Source organism: Erpetoichthys calabaricus, chromosome 8 (assembly GCF_900747795.2).
Source record: "Erpetoichthys calabaricus chromosome 8, fErpCal1.3, whole genome shotgun sequence".
Taxonomy (NCBI): Eukaryota; Metazoa; Chordata; class Cladistia; order Polypteriformes; family Polypteridae; genus Erpetoichthys; species Erpetoichthys calabaricus.
The window spans coordinates 55,630,863-55,654,159 of NC_041401.2; the positions used below are offsets into that span (position 1 = coordinate 55,630,863).

Below are 23,297 nucleotides of genomic sequence, written 5' to 3' on the forward strand. Positions count from 1 at the left end.
GAATGCTACCTCTTCTTCTGTTCTGACTGAACAGTATGCATTTCTACAGTGGCACAGTACTGATTGTAACACTGAGGATAAATTATAATGGTAAAATAACTTGGCGTATTTTCAGTGGTTCATCAATTCTCTGAACTCATTCCTGATCACAGGAATTAAATCTAATTGCCCATGTGCACACTCACTACACCTAAATTTTAGCAAATACACAAACAAAAAAACTTGAATCCAGTGTAATTTCCGCAGAAGTGCAGACCTCTCCTACTGTATATAATGTGATGCATCACATACAATATCTCATTTCTTTCTAATTTTTTTTTAGACTAGACCTTGTTGAAATTACTTTATTAAAATGAAACAGGTTCTAAAGGCTGACACAAGGCAATAAATTCAGAACACATTGTAGTAAGTGCCACTTATCATACGAATTCAAAAGCATACTCTCTTCACACCACGGTCAATTTAGTGTTGGCAATCAAACTAACCTAAACATATGCTAATGGTGACTATCATAAATTGAAACATTTTTCTTTACCCATTATGCCAATATTCTGACATTTTGTAGAAAAGTGTTTCATTACCACATTCAGTTTAATCTTTAAACAAAAAAAGACAATATAATAATAGGAGTCAATAATTCAACAACAAAAGAGTCAAAGGCAAAGTGAGCTTTTATTGATTGTGCTTCAAATTTTCTTTGAAGTTGGCATACCATTGTTTTAGTCTAATACTTCAGGCTGTTTCTAGAAGTGGTAGATTATAATATCCCAAAGATAATAACTGTAGGCACTATACAGTGACAATCTCATTTGTTGTTTCTATATATTTTTTCCCTAATAGCACCAAAAATTTTTAGACCATAGAATTAGAATTATTTTAAAGACCATACATCTGTATATAAGATGAAATTAAAAGCATAAACAATATCTGACTAGGAAAGAATGAAATGTCACAAATGTGTACTTAAAAAAAAACTATCATACACAATTACATCATTTGTGTTTCTATTACAAGCAAAAAAATAAAAGTGAACATTAATTTATAAAAAGTAACATAAAATTCAAAATAGACCTGAATATCACCAATGACGGTAAAACCTATATGAAATTTTTGAAAAGTGAATCAAAACAAATAATTTGTTCATATAAACTATTTAATGATAATCAGATTGCAATGCTTAGTGGATGATCCTGCTTACTTTGCTTTTAGTGGTAAAATAAGGGAAGACAAACTTGTCACCGAAAGATAGATATGATCAATAAAATTGGTAGTGTGAAAAGTGCCTATAATGGATACCACTTGCATTTTTGAATGCCATAAAATATTGTTTTATAAATACAGGATGAATACATATTATTTACTGTATATGGTAAAATAAATATATTATCTTAAAAGACTACTAAAAGAAGTCACTTTAAAGTGTGTGGGATTTGATCAAACTGCATATGCAGAATTAAAACATGTAACCTTGCACCAGTGCAAAACACAGCTTACAAAAATATGTTTTCATTTTTATTACTACTTTGTCAAGTAAAGGATTTTGAGGATGAATCTCTGTTTTAATTTAGTTTCCTTGAAGTTTTTTCATGACAAGACTATCTGTGGGGGCATTAGTGAATAGACTTCCCACAAAAACATGTGTTCCCCAGAGAGAATGTCGAATGACTTTGCAACAACCAAGGTCTTCAATGCGGAAGCCCAAGTGACGGTACCTTTCATCTGTTTCGAACAGAGTGTTGTTTGTATAGGGTCCAAAAAACTGTTGGAGAAGCACGAGACATTTAGTAGATCATGACATACGGTAATATATACAAATAATTAATCTTCACGTTATTAGCTTTATTTCATACTAACATGAAAATTAAACCAATTGTGTTAAGATATATACAAGTTTAAAATTGTTTTAAAGCTGCTAATTTTTTGGAGTCAATGGCTACATTAAAGTAAAAATAAAAAAAGGTTACTGTAAAATTTGAAAACACACACTTACTGCAAGCCCTGATGATGGATCTATAAAGTCAGACCAATATCCTTCAGAACGTAAGGCGTAACAAATTTCTCTCGCCCCACTAATAAACTGAAATAAATAAATAAAACAAAAGAAAATTATGTTCATATGTACAAAGTAGATATGTTGCACTTGTGTAAAGAATTTTATTAACGATTGGAAAATGCTCATAGATGCAAATTGGCACTAGATATGTAAAAATATTCAAAGAATTCTATGAACAGAAAAGGCACTATATGACAGAGAGATAGAACTACGTAATTTGTTTCCTTGAAAAAATTAAACCATTTATATACTACAATAGTCTTGCATATAAGACATGGTAAATTATATTAACTGCTCTGCATATCTCAAATTATACCGGGAGTAATGTTCATAACAATACTGAAGAAAGGTAACCTGCTGAGATGTTAAGTACAACTATTATCTAAGAATTTCCAATGATCAGATAAGAATATAAACAAAACACATTTGAAACAGTAGGAAACTTCACAACATATTTATCTGCAAATGTTTTTTTTACACAGAGCGGACAGAATGGGCCATTTATTAATAAAATCCTTTGTTAGTAACCCCATGTTTAAAGAAAGGTCAATCTCAGCATGATGCACCGCAGAACCATGTAATTAAACTTGACACTAGGGTGTTTGTTGAAATGAAGTCGGTTAACATTCAATCATGGTAAATTACAACAATAATGTGCAAAAAAAATTGAAATAATTTTAAAATATATAACCCATTTGAATACTGATCAGTTTCTTTTGATAATGTAACTGCAAATCTTACACACTAGCTCATAAATGATACTGTTGATATTATTTCATTGAATTAAAATATGTAAGTCAAAAATTTACAAACAAAAAAAAGTTTAATTTTTATACACCACTATGTGTATGGACTGAATGGTCTGTTATTGCTTGTCAAACTTATATTCAATATATAGGATGTCTTAAAAATTTTACATGAACTGTAAGAAATAAATATCATCACAAAAAGATTTTAATTAGTTGGTTGTTTAGAACAAGAAACTGTTTGCAGCACAAGGTAAAAAAGCTATCTATTTTTCAAATATAAATTAAAATAAAACTATAAACACTCAAAAATACATGATTAAATATACACTATATGACTGAAAATATGTGGACTCCCTTCCAAATTACTGAGTTCAGGTGTTTGAGCAGCACCCATTGTTACCGAGTGTACCATGCAATCTCAATTGACAAACATTGGCAGTAGTATGGATCGTACAAAAAGAGCTCAGTGACTTTAAACATGGCACTGTCAAAGGATGCCAACCTTTGCTACTGTACAAGTCAGTACACAAAATTTCTGCTCAGTTAGATCTTCCACGGTCAACTGTAAGTGCCATTATTGTGAAGTGGAAGCGTCTAGGAACAACAACAGCTAAGCCATGAGGTGGAATAAAATGCAAGCTCAGGGAGCAGGACCACCGAGTGTGATGTAAAATTGCCTATCCAAATTGCCTCTGAAAGCAACATCAGCACAAGTAGTATATGTTGGGCGCTTCATAAAATTAGTTTCAATGGCTGAGCAGCTGCACACAAGCCTAAGATCTCTATATGGAATGCTAAGCATCAGCTGGACTAGTGTAAAGTATGTCACCATTAAACCCTGTAACAGTAGGAACGTATTCTCTGGAGTAATGCATAATGCCTGGCAGTCTGAGAGATAAATCTAGGTTTGGTAGATGCTAGAAGAACAGTAACTTCCAAACTGTATAGTGCATACTTTAAAGTTTGTTGAAGAAGTGAAAATGGTCTGGGGATGTTTTGCAGGATTTATGTGGTGGTTGATTTTAGTGAATGCTAGAGCATACCAATACATTTTAGACAAATGTGTGCTTCCAGCTTTGCTGCAGCAGTTTTGGTAAGGCCCTTTTCTGTTACAACAGGACTGTGCTCCTATGCACAAAGCCAGGTCCCATTAAGAGGAGTTTAGTGTGGAGGAACTCGAGTGCCAGGCACAGAGTGTTGATCTTAACCCTACTGAACATGTTTAGATAAACTGAAATGCTGATTGCAAGTAAGGTCTTCATGTTCAACATTAGCAACTGACCTCAAATGCTCATTTGGTTGAGCACAAATTCCCACAGTCACACTATAAAATCTTGAAAGCCTTCCCAGAAGACTGGAGGCTGTTACATCTGGAAGATTGGTTCCGTATCAATGCCCATGGTTTTCCAATTGGATGTCCAACAAGCTCCTATAGGCATGATGGTCAGGTGTCCACAAACTTTTGTCCATATTGTGTATGCATATCATTATGGACAACTTAAAATATTTTACATATCTGTACTGGTAAACATTTAAAAAAGGTACTATTTAATCAACAGTTTGCTGTGATTATAATTTGTTTTGTAAATGTTCATAAATCTAACAATGAAACAGAAAGAAATACAATTCACATGAACTAACACTGTTTAATAGCACTAACCCATTCTATAAAGATTTCTTTACACATCTTTCATGCATTTGGGGAAAAAGAAAGATTCCTTGTCATATATCAAAAAAGCAAAACCAACTACATTCTTTAGAGAACCTGAAATTACTTCTTTGGTATACCTGGTATAACCAGACAGCTATGCAAATTATTTTAGTGAATATGGTCTGCTGTACATGATACGGCTGACAGTTCTATCATTATGGTGAAAAATGTAGAGAAAATGCATTTTTGAGTGGTTCTTAAAACTTATATAATGTGAAAAAAATATTTACAATACCTACTCATACCTTACATTAATTAAAGATGAATGAAAGAGAAAGAGAATGCAAATTGAGAGAGCATGCAACAAAACAAGATTTTTGCGAGTAAAGCATCATAGCTTACTTTCACTACCAGAGCCAGTGTGATTCAGAGCTGGTAGCCAGGACCAAAACCCATTCAAAACCGTAACCCTGCCTTCACAACTATCATGAGTGAAGATGTGACCCAGCAAAAGACAATGGCGGGCAAAAGCAATTTTTTTGTTCAGACCTGTGCCATTCATCTGCAAAAAGTAATTGTAACAGACACGTAGTATAAAAGTAGCATATGTGAAAGTTGCCCCTCTGAAGGCAATATCCCTAAAGACTCCCTAACATGTCTATAGATCTAACATGTACAACTGAACCCTGTATTTTTCTTTTATTATATAATGTGAACAACATCACTTTAAAATGATTTACTTTAAATGTAAATTGCATTTGGTTTTTTTTAAAGATATAAAACACAACAGTTTGGTTTTTGTCACTAAGCTATCAAAAGAATTTAAAAGGAAGAAAATTAAAATATATCATTTAAAAACAGTTCAGTAACATTATATAAATTACTATGGCTTCTTACTTTTTCTAATAGCACCTCTCTTTCCTTATCCACTTCTTCACACCAGATAGTCATGTCATTTTTGGTTTTCTGGGTCACAGTTACAACAGTCATCATCCTACTTACTGGAGCCTCTGGGAACATTGTTGTAAATTCTAATAGTAAGAAGCAAGAGTTAAAGTACTAATACAACAAGCAGAAGAATGAAGCATTAATGAGTCATGTAATGTATATGATCTGATTTGAAACGCCCTCTGTTGGACTATAGTAAAAATAACTACAGATCTAAATTAGAATCCAACAAAGGAAATACCAGCACTTGCATTGCAATATGTATGCCAGTTTTTTTTAATATCTGAACTGTAATACAGATACAAGAAATAAATCAGGTCAGTGTAAAACATTTAGAAATTACTCCCTAGAACTATAGAGACAACAAAAATGTGCTGTAAACAAAAAAATCAGAACTGATCTTGAAAAGACACAACAGAAATAAACACCATCTGTTTGATGGAAGTACAAACTATGACAACCCTTCTACAGTATGTGAGTGGATATGTAAAAATAGATATACTTTTATATATTTTTGGCACGGTGGCGCAGTGGTAGCGCTGCTGCCTCGCAGTTAGGAGACCCGGGTTCGCTTCCCGGGTCCACCCTGCGTGGAGTTTGCATGTTCTCCCCGTGTCTGCGTGGGTTTCCTCCCACAGTCCAAAGACATGCTGGTTAGGTGGATTGGCGATTCTACACTGGCCCTAGTGTGTGCTTGGTGTGTGGGTGTGTTTGTGTGTGTCCTGCGGTGGGTTGGCACCCTGCCCGGGATTGGTTCCTGCCTTGTGCCCTGTGTTGGCTGGGATTGGCTCCAGCAGACCCCCCGTGACCCTGTGTTCAGATTCAGCGGGTTGGAAAATGGATGGATATTTTTGGCAGTGAATTTTATATTCAGGCACTAACAATACCTACAAAGAAGTAACGCATAATCAGTGAAAAATCTGTTATCTATTTGTAAAGAAAATATGATGCACAAAACACTAATACAATAGTGAACTAATGTGAGTTTTAAAACTGATTAAAATAAAATAAATAAAAAATATATATATATATATATATATATATATATATATATCTATAGTGAAAGATACAGGCACTGTCGACCCCTTGAACCCTCAGACCAGACGTCACACACCAGATAAAAGTCCAATATGACTTTATTTTATAATAATTATGTGCACCAAGCACACTACACTCCACTATACTCATATAATAACACAATAATAAATCAATAATCAATCAATCCTCCATTCCCAGACGCGTTGCCACCCTTCCATGCAGCTCAGCTCAACGTCTGGGATTTCCCACAATCCTTTTATAATCCTTGACCTGGAAGTGTTTCACCCTCTCTGTCCATGTGACCTGGAACACTTCTGGGTCAGATAAAAAATCCTTCTTTTCTTCACCCAGGAAGCAAATCGTTCCCTTTGTCCACGTGACTCTGACGTACTTCCTGGGCGTAAGGCAAATAGTCTCTGTGCCTCCCTGCAGCGTCCTCTAGTGGGCCCCAAGGTATCCAACAGGGCTGAGAATAAAAACTACATTGTCCAGTATTCCCTGCTGGCATTCAGGGCACCTCCCTACTGCAGGAAGGGCTCCACCTGGTGGCCTGGGGGTGTTGGCCGGGATGACATGCCGGCCATATCCCACAATATATATATATATATATATATATATATATATATATATATATATATACAGTCATATAAAAATGTTTGGGAATCCCTCTCAGCCTGCATAATTTACTCTACTTTCAACAAAAAAAAATAACAGTGTTATGTCTTTCTATTCCTAGGATCATCTGAGTATTGGGGTGTTTTCCGAACAAAGATTTTTAGTGAAGCAGTATTTAGTTGTATGAAATTAAATCAAATGTGAAAAACTGGCTGTGCAATAAATTTGGGTCCCCTTGTAATTTTGCTGATTCGAATGCATGTAACTGCTCAATGCTGATTACTTGCAACACCAAATTGGTTGGATTAGCTCGTTAAGCCTTGAACTTCATAGACAGGTGTGTCCAATCATGAGAAAAGGTATTTAAGGTGGTCATTTGCAAGTTGTGCTTCCCTTTGACTCTCCTCTGAAGAGTGACAGCATGGGATCCTGAAAGCAACTCTCAAAAGATCTGAAAACAAAGATAGTTCAGTATCATGGTTTAGGGGAAGACTACAAAAAGCTATCTCAGAGGTTTAAACTGTCAGTTGCAACTGTAAGGAATGTAATCAGGAAATGGAAGGCCACAGGCACAGTTGCTGTTAAACCCAGGTCTGGCAGACCAAGAAAAATACAGGAGCGGCACATGCGCAGGAATATGAGAATGGTTACAGACAACCCACGATCACCTCCAAAGACCTGCAAGAACATCTTGCTGCAGATGGTGTATCTGTACATCGTTCTACAATTCAGCGCAATTTGCACAAAGAACATCTGTATGGCAGGGTGATGAGAAAGAAGCCCTTTCTGCACTCACGTCTCAAACTGAGTCGCTGCTTGTATGCAAATGCTTATTTAGACAAGCCAGATTCATTTTGGAACAAAGTGCTTTGGACTGATGAGACAAAAATTGAGTTATTTGGTTATAACAAAAAGCACTATGCATGACGGAAGAACATGGCATTCCAAGAAAAACACTTGCTACCTACTGTCAAATTTGGTGGAGGTTCCATCATGCTGTGGGGCTGTGTGGCTAGTTCAGGGACTGGGGCCCTTGTTAAAGTCGAGGGTCAGATTAATTCAACCCAATATCAACAAATTCATCAGGATAATGTTCAAGCATCAGTCACAAAACTGACGTTACGCAGGGGTTGGATATTCCAACAAGACAATAACCCAAAACACATTTCGAAATCTACAAATGCATTCATGCAGAGGGAGAAGTACAATGTTCTGGAATGGCCGTCACAGTCCCCTGATTTGAATATCAACGAAAATCTATGGGATGATTTGAAGCAGGCTGTCCATGCTCGGCAGCCATCAAATTTAACTGAACTGGAGAGATTTTGTATGGAAGAATGGTCAAAAATACCTCCATCCAGAATCCAGACACTCAAAGGCTATATAGGAGGTGTCTGTTTAGAGGCTGTTATATTTGCAAAAGGAGGCTCAACTAAGTTTTGATGTAATATCTCTTTTGAGGTGCCCAAATTTATGCACCTGTCTAATTTTATTATGATGCATATTTTTTGTTAATCCAATAAACTTAATGTCACTGCTGAAATACTACTGTATCCATAAGGCATGTCATATATTAAAAGGAAGTTGCTACTTTGAAAGCTCAGTCAATGCTAAACAAAAATTAAGAGGGGTTCCCAAACTTTTTCATATGACTGTGTGTGTGTATATATATGTATGTGTGTATGTATATATGTATATATATATATATACATATATACATACACAAACACACACATACATATATACACACACACACACACACATAAATATATATACAGACATACAGTGCATCCGGAAAGTATTCACAGCGCATCACTTTTTCCACATTTTGTTATGTTACAGCCTTATTCCAAAATGGATTAAATTCATTTTTTTCCTCAGAATTCTACACACAACACCCCATAATGACAACGTGAAAAAGGTTTACTTGAGGTTTTTGCAAATTTATTAAAAATAAAATAATTGAGAAAGCACATGTACATAAGTATTCACAGCCTTTGCCGTGAAGCTTGAAATTGAGCTCAGGTGCATCCTGTTTCCCCTGATCATCCTTGAGATGTTTCAGCAGCTTAATTGGAGTCCACCTGTGGTAAATTCAGTTGACTGGACATGATTTGGAAAGGCACACACCTGTCTATATAAGGTCCCATAGTTGACAGTTCATGTCAGAGCACAAACCATGCATGAAGTCAAAGGAATTGTCTGTAGACCTCCGAGACAGGATTGTCTTGAGGCACATATCTGGGGAAGGTTAACAGAAAAATTTCTGCTGCTTTGAAGGTCCCAATGAGCACAGTGGCCTCCATCATCCATAAGTGGAAGAAGTTCGAAACCACCAGGACTCTTCCTAGAGCTAGCCGGCCATCTAAACTGAGCAATCGGGGTAGAAGGGCCTTAGTCAGGGAGGTGACCAAGAACCCGATGGTCACTCTTTCAGAGCTCCTCCAGAGGTCCTCTGTGGAGAGAGGAGAACCTTCCAGAAGGACAACCATCTCTGCAGCAATCCACCAATCAGGCCTGTATGGTAGAGTGGCCTGATGGAAGCCACTCCTTAGTATAAGACACATGGCAGCCCGCCTGGAGTTTGCCAAAAGGCACCTGAAGGACTCTCAGACCATGAGAAAGAAAATTCTCTGGTCTGATGAGACAAAGATTTAACTCTTTGGTGTGAATGCCAGGCGTCACGTTTGGAGGAAACCTGGCACCATCCCTACAGTGAAGCATGGTGGTGGCAGCATCATGCTGTGGGGATGTTTTTCAGCAGCAGGAACTGGCAGACTAGTCAGGATAAAGGGAAATATGACTGCAGCAATGTACAGAGACATCCTGGATGAAAACCTGCTCCAGAGCGCTCTTGACCTCAGACTGGGGCGATGGTTTATCTTTCAGCAGGACAACGACCCTAAGCACACAGCCAAGATATCAAAGGAGTGGCTTCAGGACAACTCTGTGAATGTCCCTGAGTGGCCCAGCCAGAGACCAGACTTGAATCCGATTGAACATCTCTGGAGAGATCTTAAAATGGCTGTGCACCGACGCTTCCCATCCAACCTGATGGGAGCTTGAGAGGTGCTGCAAAGAGGAATGGGCGAAACTGGCCAAGGATAGGTGTGCCAAGCTTGTGGCATCATATTCAACAAGACTTGAGGCTGTAATTGCTGCCAAAGGTGCATCGACAAAGTATGGAGCAAAGGCTGTGAATACTTATGTACATGTGATTTCTCAGTTTTTTTATTTTTAATAAATTTGCAAAAACCTCAAGTAAACTTTTTTCATGTTGTCATTATGGGGTGTTGTGTGCAGAATTCTGAAGAAAAAATGAATTTAATCCATTTTGGAATAAGGCTGTAACATAACAAAAGGTGGAAAAAGTGATGCGCTGTGAATACTTTTTGGATGCACTGTATACAGTGATCCCTTGCTATATCGCGCTTCGCCTTTCGCGGCTTCACTCCATCGCGGATTTTATATGTAAGTATATTTAAATATATATCGCGGATTTTTTGCTGGTTCGCGGATTTCTGCGGACAATGGGTCTTTTAATTTCTTGTACATGCTTCCTCAGTTGGTTTGCCCAGTTGATTTCATACAAGGGACGCTATTGGCAGATGGCTGAGAAGCTACCCAACTTACTTTTCTCTCTCTCTTGCACTGACTATCTGTGATCCTGACGTAGGGGGTGTGAGCAGGGGGGCTGTTCGCACACCTAGACGATACGGACGCTTGTCTAAAAATGCTCAAAGATTATCTTCACGTTGCTATCTTTTGTGCAGCTGCTTCCTGAAACGACATGTAGCAAGGTGCTTCGCATACTTAAAAGCTCGAAGGGCACGTATTGCTTTTTGATTGAAAAACAAACTCTGTCTCTCTCTCTGTTTGTCTGCTCCTGACGGAGGGGGTGTGAGCTGCCGCCTTCAACAGCTTTGTGCCGTGGTGCTTCGCATACTTAAAAGCAAACAGCCCTATTGATTTGTTTGCTTTTCTCTATCTATGTGACATTCTGTGCTCCTGACAAGCACTCCTTTGAAGAGGAAGATATGTTTGCATTCTTTTAATTGTGAGATGGAACTGTCATCTCTGTCTTGTCATGGAGCACAGTTTAAACTTTTGAAAAAGAGACAAATGTTTGTTTGCAGTGTTTGAATAACGTTCCTGTCTCTCTACAACCTCCTGTGTTTCTACGCAAATCTGTGACCCAAGCATGACAATATAAAAATAACCATATAAACATATGGTTTCTACTTCGCGGATTTTATTATTTTGCGGGTGGCTCTGGAACGCAACCCCCGCGATGGAGGAGGGATTACTGTACTGTATAGTAGCGTTCATTATCAGAAATATACTTAGCTTGCAAAGCATTATCTTAATTATAAAGTGATTAGAAACACGCTATAATATATTACTATATTAGAAGTAGCAATATTCCTTCAAAAACAGATGGTTATATCTTCTTGTACTTATTCATGATAATTCTATTATCATGCCATTTATATCTAACTTGCTAGCTTGCAGGTTCTTAAATGATCCTTTCAAAACATCAGACTTTTTTTTTTTTTTATTCTGGGGCTGGGGTGAGTAAGACGCTCACAATAGGGAGAATAAGCACAATGATAACATCCTAGTGTGATTTATGTAAGATGTGCCATTCTTGGTAATTTTTACAAAGTTATCCATATTTATTAATCATTACATCCATTACAAATTTGTACGTAAAACTAACATTAGATTTGCAGATACAAAGGCTACAATAAATTAAAAAAAGAATATTCAGTATCTAAACATACCTTTAGCCTTAGAAGCACAGTACCTTTTTTTAGCAGCTCTGGGCAGGTTTGTATTGCACACTCAACATTTGCACTTTCAAAATAGTTTTCTGCTTTGTTGACTTCCTGAGGTCCTGAAGCAGTTTCATTTCCCTACAAGTAATAATATATGGTTAATAAGCAGCTTACCACAGTACCATTGAGTGTTCCTGAATATTTAACAGATAATTTTCAATCTATTTATTTTTATCAGAATATTTAACATTTTTTTGTGAATGGTTGCAAATGAGATATTGATATGCATGTTTTTCAAATCACTTAAAACAATTTGAAGACAACACAGTTGTTTACACAACACCCTTTCACAGAGTTTGACATAAAATTTAAAAAGAAACTAATTATATCCAATTCACTAAAACACTAACACAGACATTAAAAAAAGACTGGACACGGCAATGTTACTCTTCATTGCAAAGGTTTAGCTTTTGTGAATTCCAGATAATAATTTGATTCTAAAACAACTTTTTTGCCCTCAATTGGTCACTGAAATCTGAATATCTTTTAAAACTGATCTTACAACTGATGAAAAAAGATGTGATGCATGTGCCATCACCTGCATATGTAAAATCATAGTTTAATGTTCAACCTACTGCCACTTTATAGAATACTAGGTCTAACAATATGAGTATTCCTAACATTCTAAAGAAGATTTCATGATATTACACAGAAATGGATAGCTATTCTGTATACAGACAAGCAGAGAGAGAGAGAAAGAGAAAGAGAAAGAAAGAATGACCAGCACAGCACCTCAAGTTTAAAATAATCATCCTTTTTCTTTTTTTGTTTTGCTATTACTGGTGTGCTGTGTGGAACATATTGTCCATAGTGCCTACGTCATTTGAGTGGCTGTGCAGAAGTTCCTTCTAGCAAAGTGGAGCTGTCATATGTGCAAGTAACATATGCATACAGTGGTGTGAAAAACTATTTGCCCCCTTCCTGATTTCTTATTCTTTTGCATGTTTGTCACACAAAATGTTTCTGATCATCAAACACATTTAACCATTAGTCAAATATAACACAAGTAAACACAAAATGCAGTTTTTAAATGATGGTTTTTATTATTTAGGGAGAAAAAAAAATCCAAACCTACATGGCCCTGTGTGAAAAAGTAATTGCCCCCTTGTTAAAAAATAACCTAACTGTGGTGTATCACACCTAAGTTCAATTTCCGTAGCCACCCCCAGGCCTGATTACTGCCACACCTGTTTCAATCAAGAAATCACTTAAATAGGAGCTGCCTGACACAGAGAAGTAGACCAAAAGCACCTCAAAAGCTAGACATCATGCCAAGACCCAAAGAAATTCAGGAACAAATGAGAACAGAAGTAATTGAGATCTATCAGTCTGGTAAAGGTTATAAAGCCATTTCTAAAGCTTTGGGACTCCAGCGAACCACAGTGAGAGCCATTATCCACAAATGGCAAAAACATGGAACAGTGGTGAACCTTCCCAGGAGTGGCCGGCCGACCAAAATTACCCCAAGAGCGCAGAGACGACTCATCCGAGAGGTCACAAAAGACCCCAGGACAATGTCTAAAGAACTGCAGGCCTTACTTGCCTCAATTAAGGTCAGTGTTCACGACTCCACCATAAGAAAGAGACTGGGCAAAAACGGCCTGCATGGCAGATTTCCAAGACACAAACCACTGCTAAGCAAAAAGAACATTAGGGCTCGTCTCAATTTTGCTAAGAAACATCTCAATGATTGCCAAGACTTTTGGGAAAATACCTTGTGGACTGATGAGACAAAAGTTGAACTTTTTGGAAGGCAAATGTCCCGTTACATCTGGCGTAAAAGGAACACAGCATTTCAGAAAAAGAACATCATACCAACAGTAAAATATGGTGGTGGTAGTGTGATGGTCTGGGGTTGTTTTGCTGCTTCAGGATCTGGAAGGCTTGCTGTGATAGATGGAACCATGAATTCTACTGTCTACCAAAAAATCCTGAAGGAGAATGTCCGGCCATCTGTTCGTCAACTCAAGCTGAAGCGATCTTGGGTGCTGCAACAGGACAATGACCCAAAACACACCAGCAAATCCACCTCTGAATGGCTGAAGAAAAACAAAATGAAGACTTTGGACTGGCCTAGTCAAAGTCCTGACCTGAATCCAATTGAGATGCTATGGCATGACCTTAAAAAGGCGGTTCATGCTAGAAAACCCTCAAATAAAGCTGAATTACAACAATTTTGCAAAGATGAGTGGGCCAAAATTCCTCCAGAGCGCTGTGAAAGACTCATTGCAAGTTATCGCAAACGCTTGATTGCAGTTATTGCTGCTAAGGGTGGCCCAACCAGTTATTAGGTTCAGGGGGCAATTACTTTTTCACACAGGGCCATGTAGGTTTGGATTTTTTTTTCTCCCTAAATAATAAAAACCACCATTTACAAACTGCATTTTGTGTTTACTTGTGTTATATTTGACTAATGGTTAAATGTGTTTGATGATCAGAAACATTTTGTGTAACAAACATGCAAAAGAATAAGAAATCAGGAAGGGGGCAAATAGTTTTTCACACCACTGTATATGGATATGTATTCTAATATTGCTATTATAAAAACTTTAGTAGTTGGTTATAGATTACTGCTGTCCAGCTAATACAGTCTGTCTTGTGCTCCAAGTACTTTCATCAGCAAACAGTTTACTGAGCTGGATAAGAGCGATACAAAAATGGATGGATGGATAGGGTTTAAAGTACCAGAAATGTAGGGGTGGGGGCATGCCCCAGGCGGAGTCTTTCTGAAGATCCTTTAAGGCACTGCAACAATATTTGATGAAAATATGCTGTGGTCTTATTTTTCTTTTTTCCAACCAAAGGGTCATCTCTAAAAAATCAATGGTATCTTGGAGACAAATAAGTACAGTATGTGTATTTTATGCAGTATTAAATATACAATTTTAAAAAATGCATAGTTTAAATAGGAATGATTAAAAAATATTTTATGCCCTTTATTTTAACAGTGTAATGTAAATGACATACAAAAACTTCATCAATTTATTTGAAATTTTGGTGATACGTGTAATTATTTTCAGATTAATGAAGTCTACAAAACCCTAAAATAAAAAGAAAAAAGTCACAATTGTAACATCTACAATATATATTGAATTTTTAACTTTATTTATAAAATAAAACAATTTCTTAGACTATCATGACTGTTTTAAGTCCAGCTAAATAAATGTCCAAGGAAAGTTTCACTTGAAAGTCGGTGATTTGTTCAGAGTACTGCAGACAAAGGATATGGGAAAAAATATGGCAGGTGTGCGATATTTATCATCTACGATAATATCTTAATTGCTGTTTTAACAATGTATGAACTAAAATTAGAGTATGTCACTCACTTTGCAAATAACAATCATAAACACACCTTGACAGTCCACACATTCAATGTTTCATGTAAGCTAACTGGACGTGCACAAAGTGAGTGCACCAGAAGTATGAAGTTTCAAACTGACTATTTTTATTTCCGTAAGAAGCAGATGCCTATAGGGTGCATTTTATTTTGCAAGCCTGTCTTGGTGGGGGTGCTTGATTCCAAAGTACTTCATTGTCTCATTATTTAAAAAAGTCGTACAAATCCCTGTTCCTTGCCCGCTTCATCCCATCCTGACTTGTGTATAAAGTATGTGCAATAACACAGAAATTCAGAAAAGGTGAGTGTCTGTACAATGCTATCGAAAAATAGATGAAGGGCTACTTGATGATACCTGAGGTGAACAGTGATGTAAACCCACTTGAGGGGTGGAAAATGCAAGTAGTACATTTCCCCAAATTGGGGAAACTACAAAAAATAGGAGTTTTCAGCACTGGAGGAAATGTTGTAACATGTAACCATGTTGCTCTGAAGCCAGATGTTGTGGACAGAATGTTAATTTTGTATACTGCAGGTTACACCATTAAATGAAAGAATAGACTGTCTTTTGGAAATGACACATCAATTATCCTAATTTGGATTAAATAAAAAAATGTTTACATAAACAGCATAGGATGGCACAGTAGTATTTTGCACATTGCAAATGCCTCACAGTTTTCAGGAGACTAGATTCAAATCCTTGCCCATCTTGGATTAACAAGATCATAAAGTCTACATGGGGTGTCCACATTGTGTATGGGTCTGCCTGCATTCATCTCTGGTTTCTCCAGGTTTACACCAATGTTTTAATGATGTTCAGTAGAGTGACTGGTGACTATAAATTGAGTTTATATGACTAAGTATGGATATTCATATTAGACTGCCCTGCTATGGACTGATTCCCTATCCAGAGTTGGTAAAACCTATCCATATTACTAACCGAGAATAAACCGGATATGGATGCAGGTACACGGCGATGGGACGTACTGCGCAGGCGCCTACGCGCGCGTCTCATAAACCGCAAGCGAAGTCTTATCCACCGCGAACGAAGGAGTCACGGCCCAAAAACGAAAGAGCTCAACTAACGTGAATGACAAATGAAGCAACAATGCGCCCATAGCTAACGACTAACGACACAGCCACACAAAAAAGTGGATTCTGCGCTGCACCCCAGAGTCAAACGGAAGAGGCTACGGAGGCCCCACAGGTCCAGAAAGATAGTACGGAAGGCGCGGGCATCCAAAACGCGCTTCTGAATAGGACATGAAGCAACAACACCCCACGAACTCTCCATATTAAACGTACGACATCCTCACACGCCCAAACCATATAGCATATGTGAATCACATTACAGTGATGCATTATTAACGGTACAACCACAGAAAACGCTCCGTATTAACAGTAAGTACAATTATCCATATCACTAATGGTAGACAACGGATAACTAATGGAGTCACAGTCACGGCTCCAAACCGATCCAGCTCAACTAACGGAGCTACAAAAGCGAGCCCGCATGGATAAAAACAATAGACGTGGGTGCCTACAACGCGCGTCTGAAACCGCGGAAGCAAAACTGTCTCGGCTCCAAAACCAAACAGCTCCGCATGAACAAATACAATATACATAGATGCCTACAACGCGAAACCGCGGAAGCAAAGCAGGCACGGGTTCAAAACGAAAGACCACGACTGACAAACACGAGCCCGCCTGGATATAATCAATGAACGCAGGCGCCTACAGCGCGCGTCTGAAATGCCGCAAGCAAAGCAGGCACATATCGCATACATTCATCAATGTATTTCAGGCAAAAACCCGAGATAGTACAGAAGCCACGAAGATCCGGAATCCACAGCGTATGTGAATCACATTACAGTAATACAACACTATAAGTACTCAGAAAACACAAACAGAACAGGCTTCCGCGTCCCACCCCACAGTCAAACCAGAGAAAGTACGGAGTCCCCAAACGTCCACAAAACACAGCATAGTCAAACACGAGATAGTACAGATGGCTCATGCGCCTATGCACCGCAAGCGAAGGAGCCACGGCTCAGAAACGAAAGAGTTCGACTAACGGAAATAGGTGATTTTAACATTGAGTGCAATTATCCATATTACTAACAGTAAACAACGTATACCTAATCAACAAATCCTAAGGACAGACCAATTGACAGAGTCGGCCTTTACCTCTCTGAGCCTGTATTTAGACATGGACAACTTTATGTAGCCTTCTCAGGAGTTCGGCATGCATGTGACGTTAACGTCAAGATTATAATAACTCCATACCAAGGAAAACACATTCAAGGACAACACGCCGTCTTTACTACAAATGTGGTGTGTGAAGATATCCTTTGTATGTCATCTACACCTTTACACTGCAATATATCTCATACATAGATCTGCGCAAACTCAAAGACATTCTATACTTACATAACATGACAATTAAACTGCTATTGTCATTTACATATATTACATGGACCTACAGATGTCGTAACGGTGAACATGATACATATCAAATCTATTTCGGGTTACCCAAGACCAGGGGTTGGCGAGCGAAGCGAGCAGGTGGCGGAGCCCCCTAGTTGCTCAATATTACCAGGATAAAAAATTTGTCAAAACTGAACTAGATTAAACATATTCAGAAAAATGATTAGCAACGTTGATTCTGCAAGACTACGCTTGAATTTTGGTGTAATCATCATTTGTGTGACATTTTCAAGATTTCCAAGTGCGTCCAGGTAAACTGCTTTTTCAAGGACATGCATGTCAAATTAAGCTGCACCGAGGTCCATCCAGGGTCACTTCCCTTCCACCAACGTTGATTAATATAACAGATATGCTTCCAACAAGTTTGATTCTAGCTTTTGCATTAAAATAACTTTTTAAAGAGGGACATAGGAAAATTTACTCTTGTGGAAAATAAAATCTAAAATTAGAAATTTCTCTACTTAAAAGTATATACTTTCAGCACAACACTCAGAATGTACTTAACATACTGTTTCACACACCACTGTTAAAAGCAAACAAGTTAGAAAAATGTGGTAGCTGTTAAAAATGTTAACATACTATAGATGTCTGACATTTCAAGGTGATCAGTAGAAATGTGCAGGTCAAGAGGCAGGACCATTCAATGACCTATTAATTTAATACGTCTCGAGAGTAATAGTGTAACTGGTGCGAGCCATTATTAGTCTTTACAAACATTAACTAAAATATAGGTGCCAAGGGGGTGTGCCACTTAAGAATGTTACCTTGGTTTTCTTGGGTAGCACCACAGACACTAAAGATGGGAAATGGCGGTGAATTGTGGAATTTACTGGAAATGTTCTAATGATGAAAACTAGTTGCTTTCTTAGAGGTTCTGTGCATATCATGTTCCCAAAGATGTAGTAACATTACTTAACATGGACTGCTCTTCCCAGCAGTCCCAGGAGTACTTTGTCATTGGGCAGCTTTGGCTGTCACCATGGGGGTTACTGGGAGAAAGATGAGGTGCTAGATTTAAAAGGGAACTGTTAAAATGTTGGTAGGTTTGCACTCTTCTTGTGCCTTTTTCTTTCACTGTATTCACCACTCTACTGGAGTACAATTACCTTTACCCAAAAGATTACAGTTACCACTGGATTTGTGTTCTTGTCCTGTGCCTGTTTGTGTAGCTTGTCTGGCTTGGAAAACATCTGTCCAAGGAGCGCTTCCAAATTCTACAAACCTTCACGTACAACTGCATATAACAAGACAAAACTTTACATAACATTCAGAAGGCTGTTCACTTGGGATTTTATTTCTTTCATCGCTGTCATTTGCATTTGTGAAACTGGACTGTGTCATTAATGTTTACCATTTATCATTCTGTGTCTAGTGTTTTTTGGGTTTCTTTTGCATCTGTGTTAGTTAATTATCGCTGTTGTTTGGGTGAGTTTCTGTGAGTGCATTATTTGTTTTTGCTTTCGTATTGTTTATTGAAGATATTCTTTATTATTGATTTATTTTGAACTGCTGTAATATGTTTGTGTGTGATCTGATGCAAATGTGAGTGTGTTTCTGGAGTATCCTAAATAAAATAAACAAATCACCCTGTTTTACAATGAAAATGTAAGTGCTTTGTGAATGGTACATATTTCTATCAGAAAGCCCTCAATTTTACAAAAAGTATAAGTGTGTTGAGAATTAGTAGTGTCTCTGGAGAAAACTTCTCTATAAATCACTTTATAACTATCATCATTTTGCAAGTGTTGCCATGTGCACTATGCATTCAGATGCTCAACTGGTCCTTGTACTCCCCATTCGTTAAACAGTCTATCGGACGGACATCACAGCTTAATTCTGTGAGTCTAATTGGATATTCAAGATCACACACTAATTTAAGTTCTCTGTTGCTTGAACCACAGTAGTCTCGTAGAAATGTACCATCAACTCATAATTTACAATCAGTTATCTTAAAGTGTTAAGAACAGATACATTTACTAACATTTTTCCAAAACTGACATTTCAGAATGCACAGAATTACTATAATCACAATTTGTTCAAAGTAACTGTTTTTATAATGCTTAAAGTAATATGTCTAGTGCTTTATCAGGTATAGTTGAAGACTGTTTCTCTACACAATGAGTACAGTATTATAGACAAGAGTCAACTATAAAATATACAGTACTTTGAATCAGTCGGTGTTTTACATCACCAGCAATTCCAAGATGAAAAATTTGTAGAACCTCCTTTAGTCTATCACAATAGAAATTATTTGTCTATACAGATGTCCTTATCTGTCACACTTTATTTAAGGTAAACATAAAAAATGGCTTAAAAATACCAGTATGATAAGCACATTTACAAATTATCACCTAATGTGCTTTACCTGAAACTCGTTCACAAACTGAGCCAATATAAACTCGTGTCTTTCACTATTTATAGGCTCAGAAAGCACGTCTGGCACTTTTTTGGGATTATTGCTCATCTTCTGATCAGTAGTGCCATTCAGATGACAATCAAATCCTACATTTCCAGGCAACTGAAACCGCTGGTCTTGTGGGCCAAATGGACCCATTTTTTCATCAGGCCATACTGTTCTTGAACCTATAACATAAAAGTTAGTATAGTAAAATAGACAATAATATTTTAGAATAAGCTCTTAAAGCACTGAGGAAGTAGACTCTCTTCCCATTCCTTTTTCTTCTCCATCTATCTTTATCCGCCTATTAAACTCATCAATTTATTTATTTTTACTAGCTTTAAGTTTTACTCCGTTGGCTAGGTTCTCTTTCTCAGGGGTGGGGGTTGATTTGTTTTCAATCCTATTTTTTGTAAAAAATGATCTATTTGTATGGAATGATTACAATGAAATCAATAAAATTTAAATAAAAAAGTACAGTAAAATAGATTTATAATTACTAAATTATACTATTAATTACTATGTCTCTCCTAAAATTTAGGCTCTATGACATTAATATCAATTGCTTTTTGCATTTATAATTGCACATAAAAAAGAGAACAAAAATTGAGCTTTTTTCCCCTATGAACTTAAATGCCTTCCTAATATATTTAGTGTAGATTTAGAAAGTATTTCTTACCCATGTCAACTGGAGTAAAAGCTATATATGGCTCATCTGAACCAGATGATCCTGCAGCAGAAAAATGCCTTGTGCCAGCAATCCTCCTTATTAAAGTATGAAGCCCAGGGAGGTATGTCACAAGCCTGGCTCTATTACAGAGCACCTACAAAGATGTACAGCTCAAGTTTGATGAAAAGGAAATGGACTGAACTTTCCACAAAGAAACAAATTAGTATGAGTGAACATGCTTTTAAACTTTATGGATTATACAGTTACATATGTGACGTATACAACAACGAAAAAAAAACCAAACATACACAAAGATTTCAGTTTTTCACAAACTGCAGTAATTGGATATTGTCAAGCTGTTCTTTAACACTGCTTTAATACCAACATAGCAGATTTACATTTGGGCCTGAGGAAATGCTTTTTGCATTTTGGCTTGATCTGTATGTTAAACAATAATTCACTATGAGACAGCTATTAGAACATAACATAGTTGAAAGGAATGGGCCATTCAGCTCAACAAGCTTGTCAATCCTATTAATCTTGATTCTTCAAAATACTTGGAGAGATTTGAAGGCCTCTAAAGTCTCATTCTCTTTACATTGCTAGTCAATTTATTCCTCGTGAATACAAATGTACTGCATATTGAAGGAACTTTTGGCATGGGGGGTCTACAGCACACTCCTAATATAAAGACTTTATCCCTAACGCTTTGTAGTTGCATCTAGACATCCTCATTAAGATCATCACCTAAATAAAAACTTACACTCAAATCCTGTTTTATGCAAATGGTTACTCCTGCGCCTTTTCGGTTTTGCCTATCTTTCAAAAATAACACATACTTGTTAATGTAATATTCTTCCCCATTTCAGTTATTTAGCAAGGTTTCTGTTATTAAAATTATAATTACGTGCAGCAACATATAAATTCAGCTTATTTTATTAATACTTTTACCATTAAGGCAAAAAATTTTAATGTATTACTTAGGGCTGCAACGATTAGTCGACGTAATCGACAACGCTGACTACAAAAAATTGACGCGTCATAAATAGAAACTTCAACAGAGGCTCCAGTCACAAAGAACCACATTGGTTTTTGTAACTGCAATGCACTACATGAACATCTGTGGGCAGTATCGTTTGTTATTGTTTGTCAAGACTGCACACAGTCCTACCAACAAAGAAAGAACGTCTGAGGAGAAGAATAATGTGGAAGAAAATAAACGTGGTTGCAATGGTGAGTCGGATTGAGAAGGGGAAGGAGATGGAAAAAAATCAAGACAGAAAATTTCTGAAGTGTGGGAACACTTCACCGAAAAAGAAAAAAAAAAGCTGAATGCAGATTATGCAAAGCGGAGCTTTCTTTTCATGGCAGCACCACCGCGATGCATGAGCATCTGAAACGCAAGCATCCTGGAGCTGTGATGCTGCCGTCTCTTGAGAGGTAAGTTTTAGCGAGTAAAGTTAGTGTCACGTGTTAACGTTGATGTTTGTACTATAATGTGTATATCAAGGTTTCAACAATGGTAGTTAACCCTTAAACCGAAACACATACTTGGGGGTTAATACACCCCTGGACGCCAAATACTTTTTAGCTGCACTTTTTAAGTAAACGTCACAATTCACAAAGAAAATGTGAAATTTTAATGGAACACGTTGATTTTTTTTCATGCAAAGAGCATCACAATTACTGCAACTGAAATGTAAAAACTATAAATAAAAAAAAAAGACTACTGCAATAATCTATTATTATGTTCAAGGTGCAACTGAAGGCATTGATGAAATTCAGTAAATCACCGATCTAACTGCGCTTGAACTGGCTGCACGCCAGGGACAAGGATGCTGCAAGGAGCCAGTGGTTACGAGCTGGCTGCTCAATGAATATACAGCACTGACTGATCAGCTCCGGCGTGCTGGCAAATTGCTTTATGAAGCAACTTTAGCTGGGTGCAGCATTCAATGAATGTACATCGCCAAATATACTAGCCCCCTGTGTGCTAGCAAATTGCACTGAATCACGACTATAGCTGGTTGCAGCATTCAATGAATATACATCGCTCCAGCATGCTGGCAAATTGCACTGAGAAACAGCTTTAGCCAGTTGCAGAGTTCAATGAATGAACATCACCAAATGTATGTCGCCGCATATACTCTGCTTCGGCGTGCTCCCAAATTGCACTGGAAACCGACTCTAGCCGGTTACGGCGTTCAACGAATGTACTTTTCCGAATATACTCGACTCCGGCGTGCTGGCAAATTGCAGTGGTAAATGGCGGTTTAAGGGTTAAGTGATTATAATTTCAGTTATGTTTGCTAACGTGTTTGGAGCTATAGTAAACAAGTGAATAGGAGTAGCTGAGCCGTCCTAGTTTTTTTTTCTTCTTTTGTCGTATAATATTTGAGTACATATAAATAGTAAACCATCTCTAACTAACGTTAGGTAACTTGTGTTTTGGAGTATATCAGTAATTAGCTTGTTACATATTTTAGTCTGTTATTTTTTTATTTTGGCATAAT

General features: G+C 37.3%; 1 protein-coding gene across 3 annotated transcripts in view; it reads right to left on the reverse strand.

Moving 5' to 3' along the window:
* Positions 1–655: 655 nt before the first annotated feature.
* The window catches only part of mmadhcb (metabolism of cobalamin associated Db), a 32,599-nt gene continuing 9,957 nt past the window's right edge, over positions 656–23,297 (reverse strand). For all 3 annotated transcript variants that reach the window (XM_028806536.2, XM_028806539.2, XM_028806538.2), the window contains exons 3-8: positions 20,794–20,938; positions 20,082–20,299; positions 11,862–11,970; positions 5,351–5,484; positions 1,991–2,077; positions 656–1,759 (exon numbers count right to left, since the gene is read on the reverse strand). In XM_028806536.2, coding sequence (XP_028662369.1) covers positions 1,565–1,759; positions 1,991–2,077; positions 5,351–5,484; positions 11,862–11,970; positions 20,082–20,299; positions 20,794–20,938 — 888 coding nt within the window. In that variant the 3' untranslated portion in view covers positions 656–1,564. The remainder of the gene's footprint in view (positions 1,760–1,990; positions 2,078–5,350; positions 5,485–11,861; positions 11,971–20,081; positions 20,300–20,793; positions 20,939–23,297) is intronic.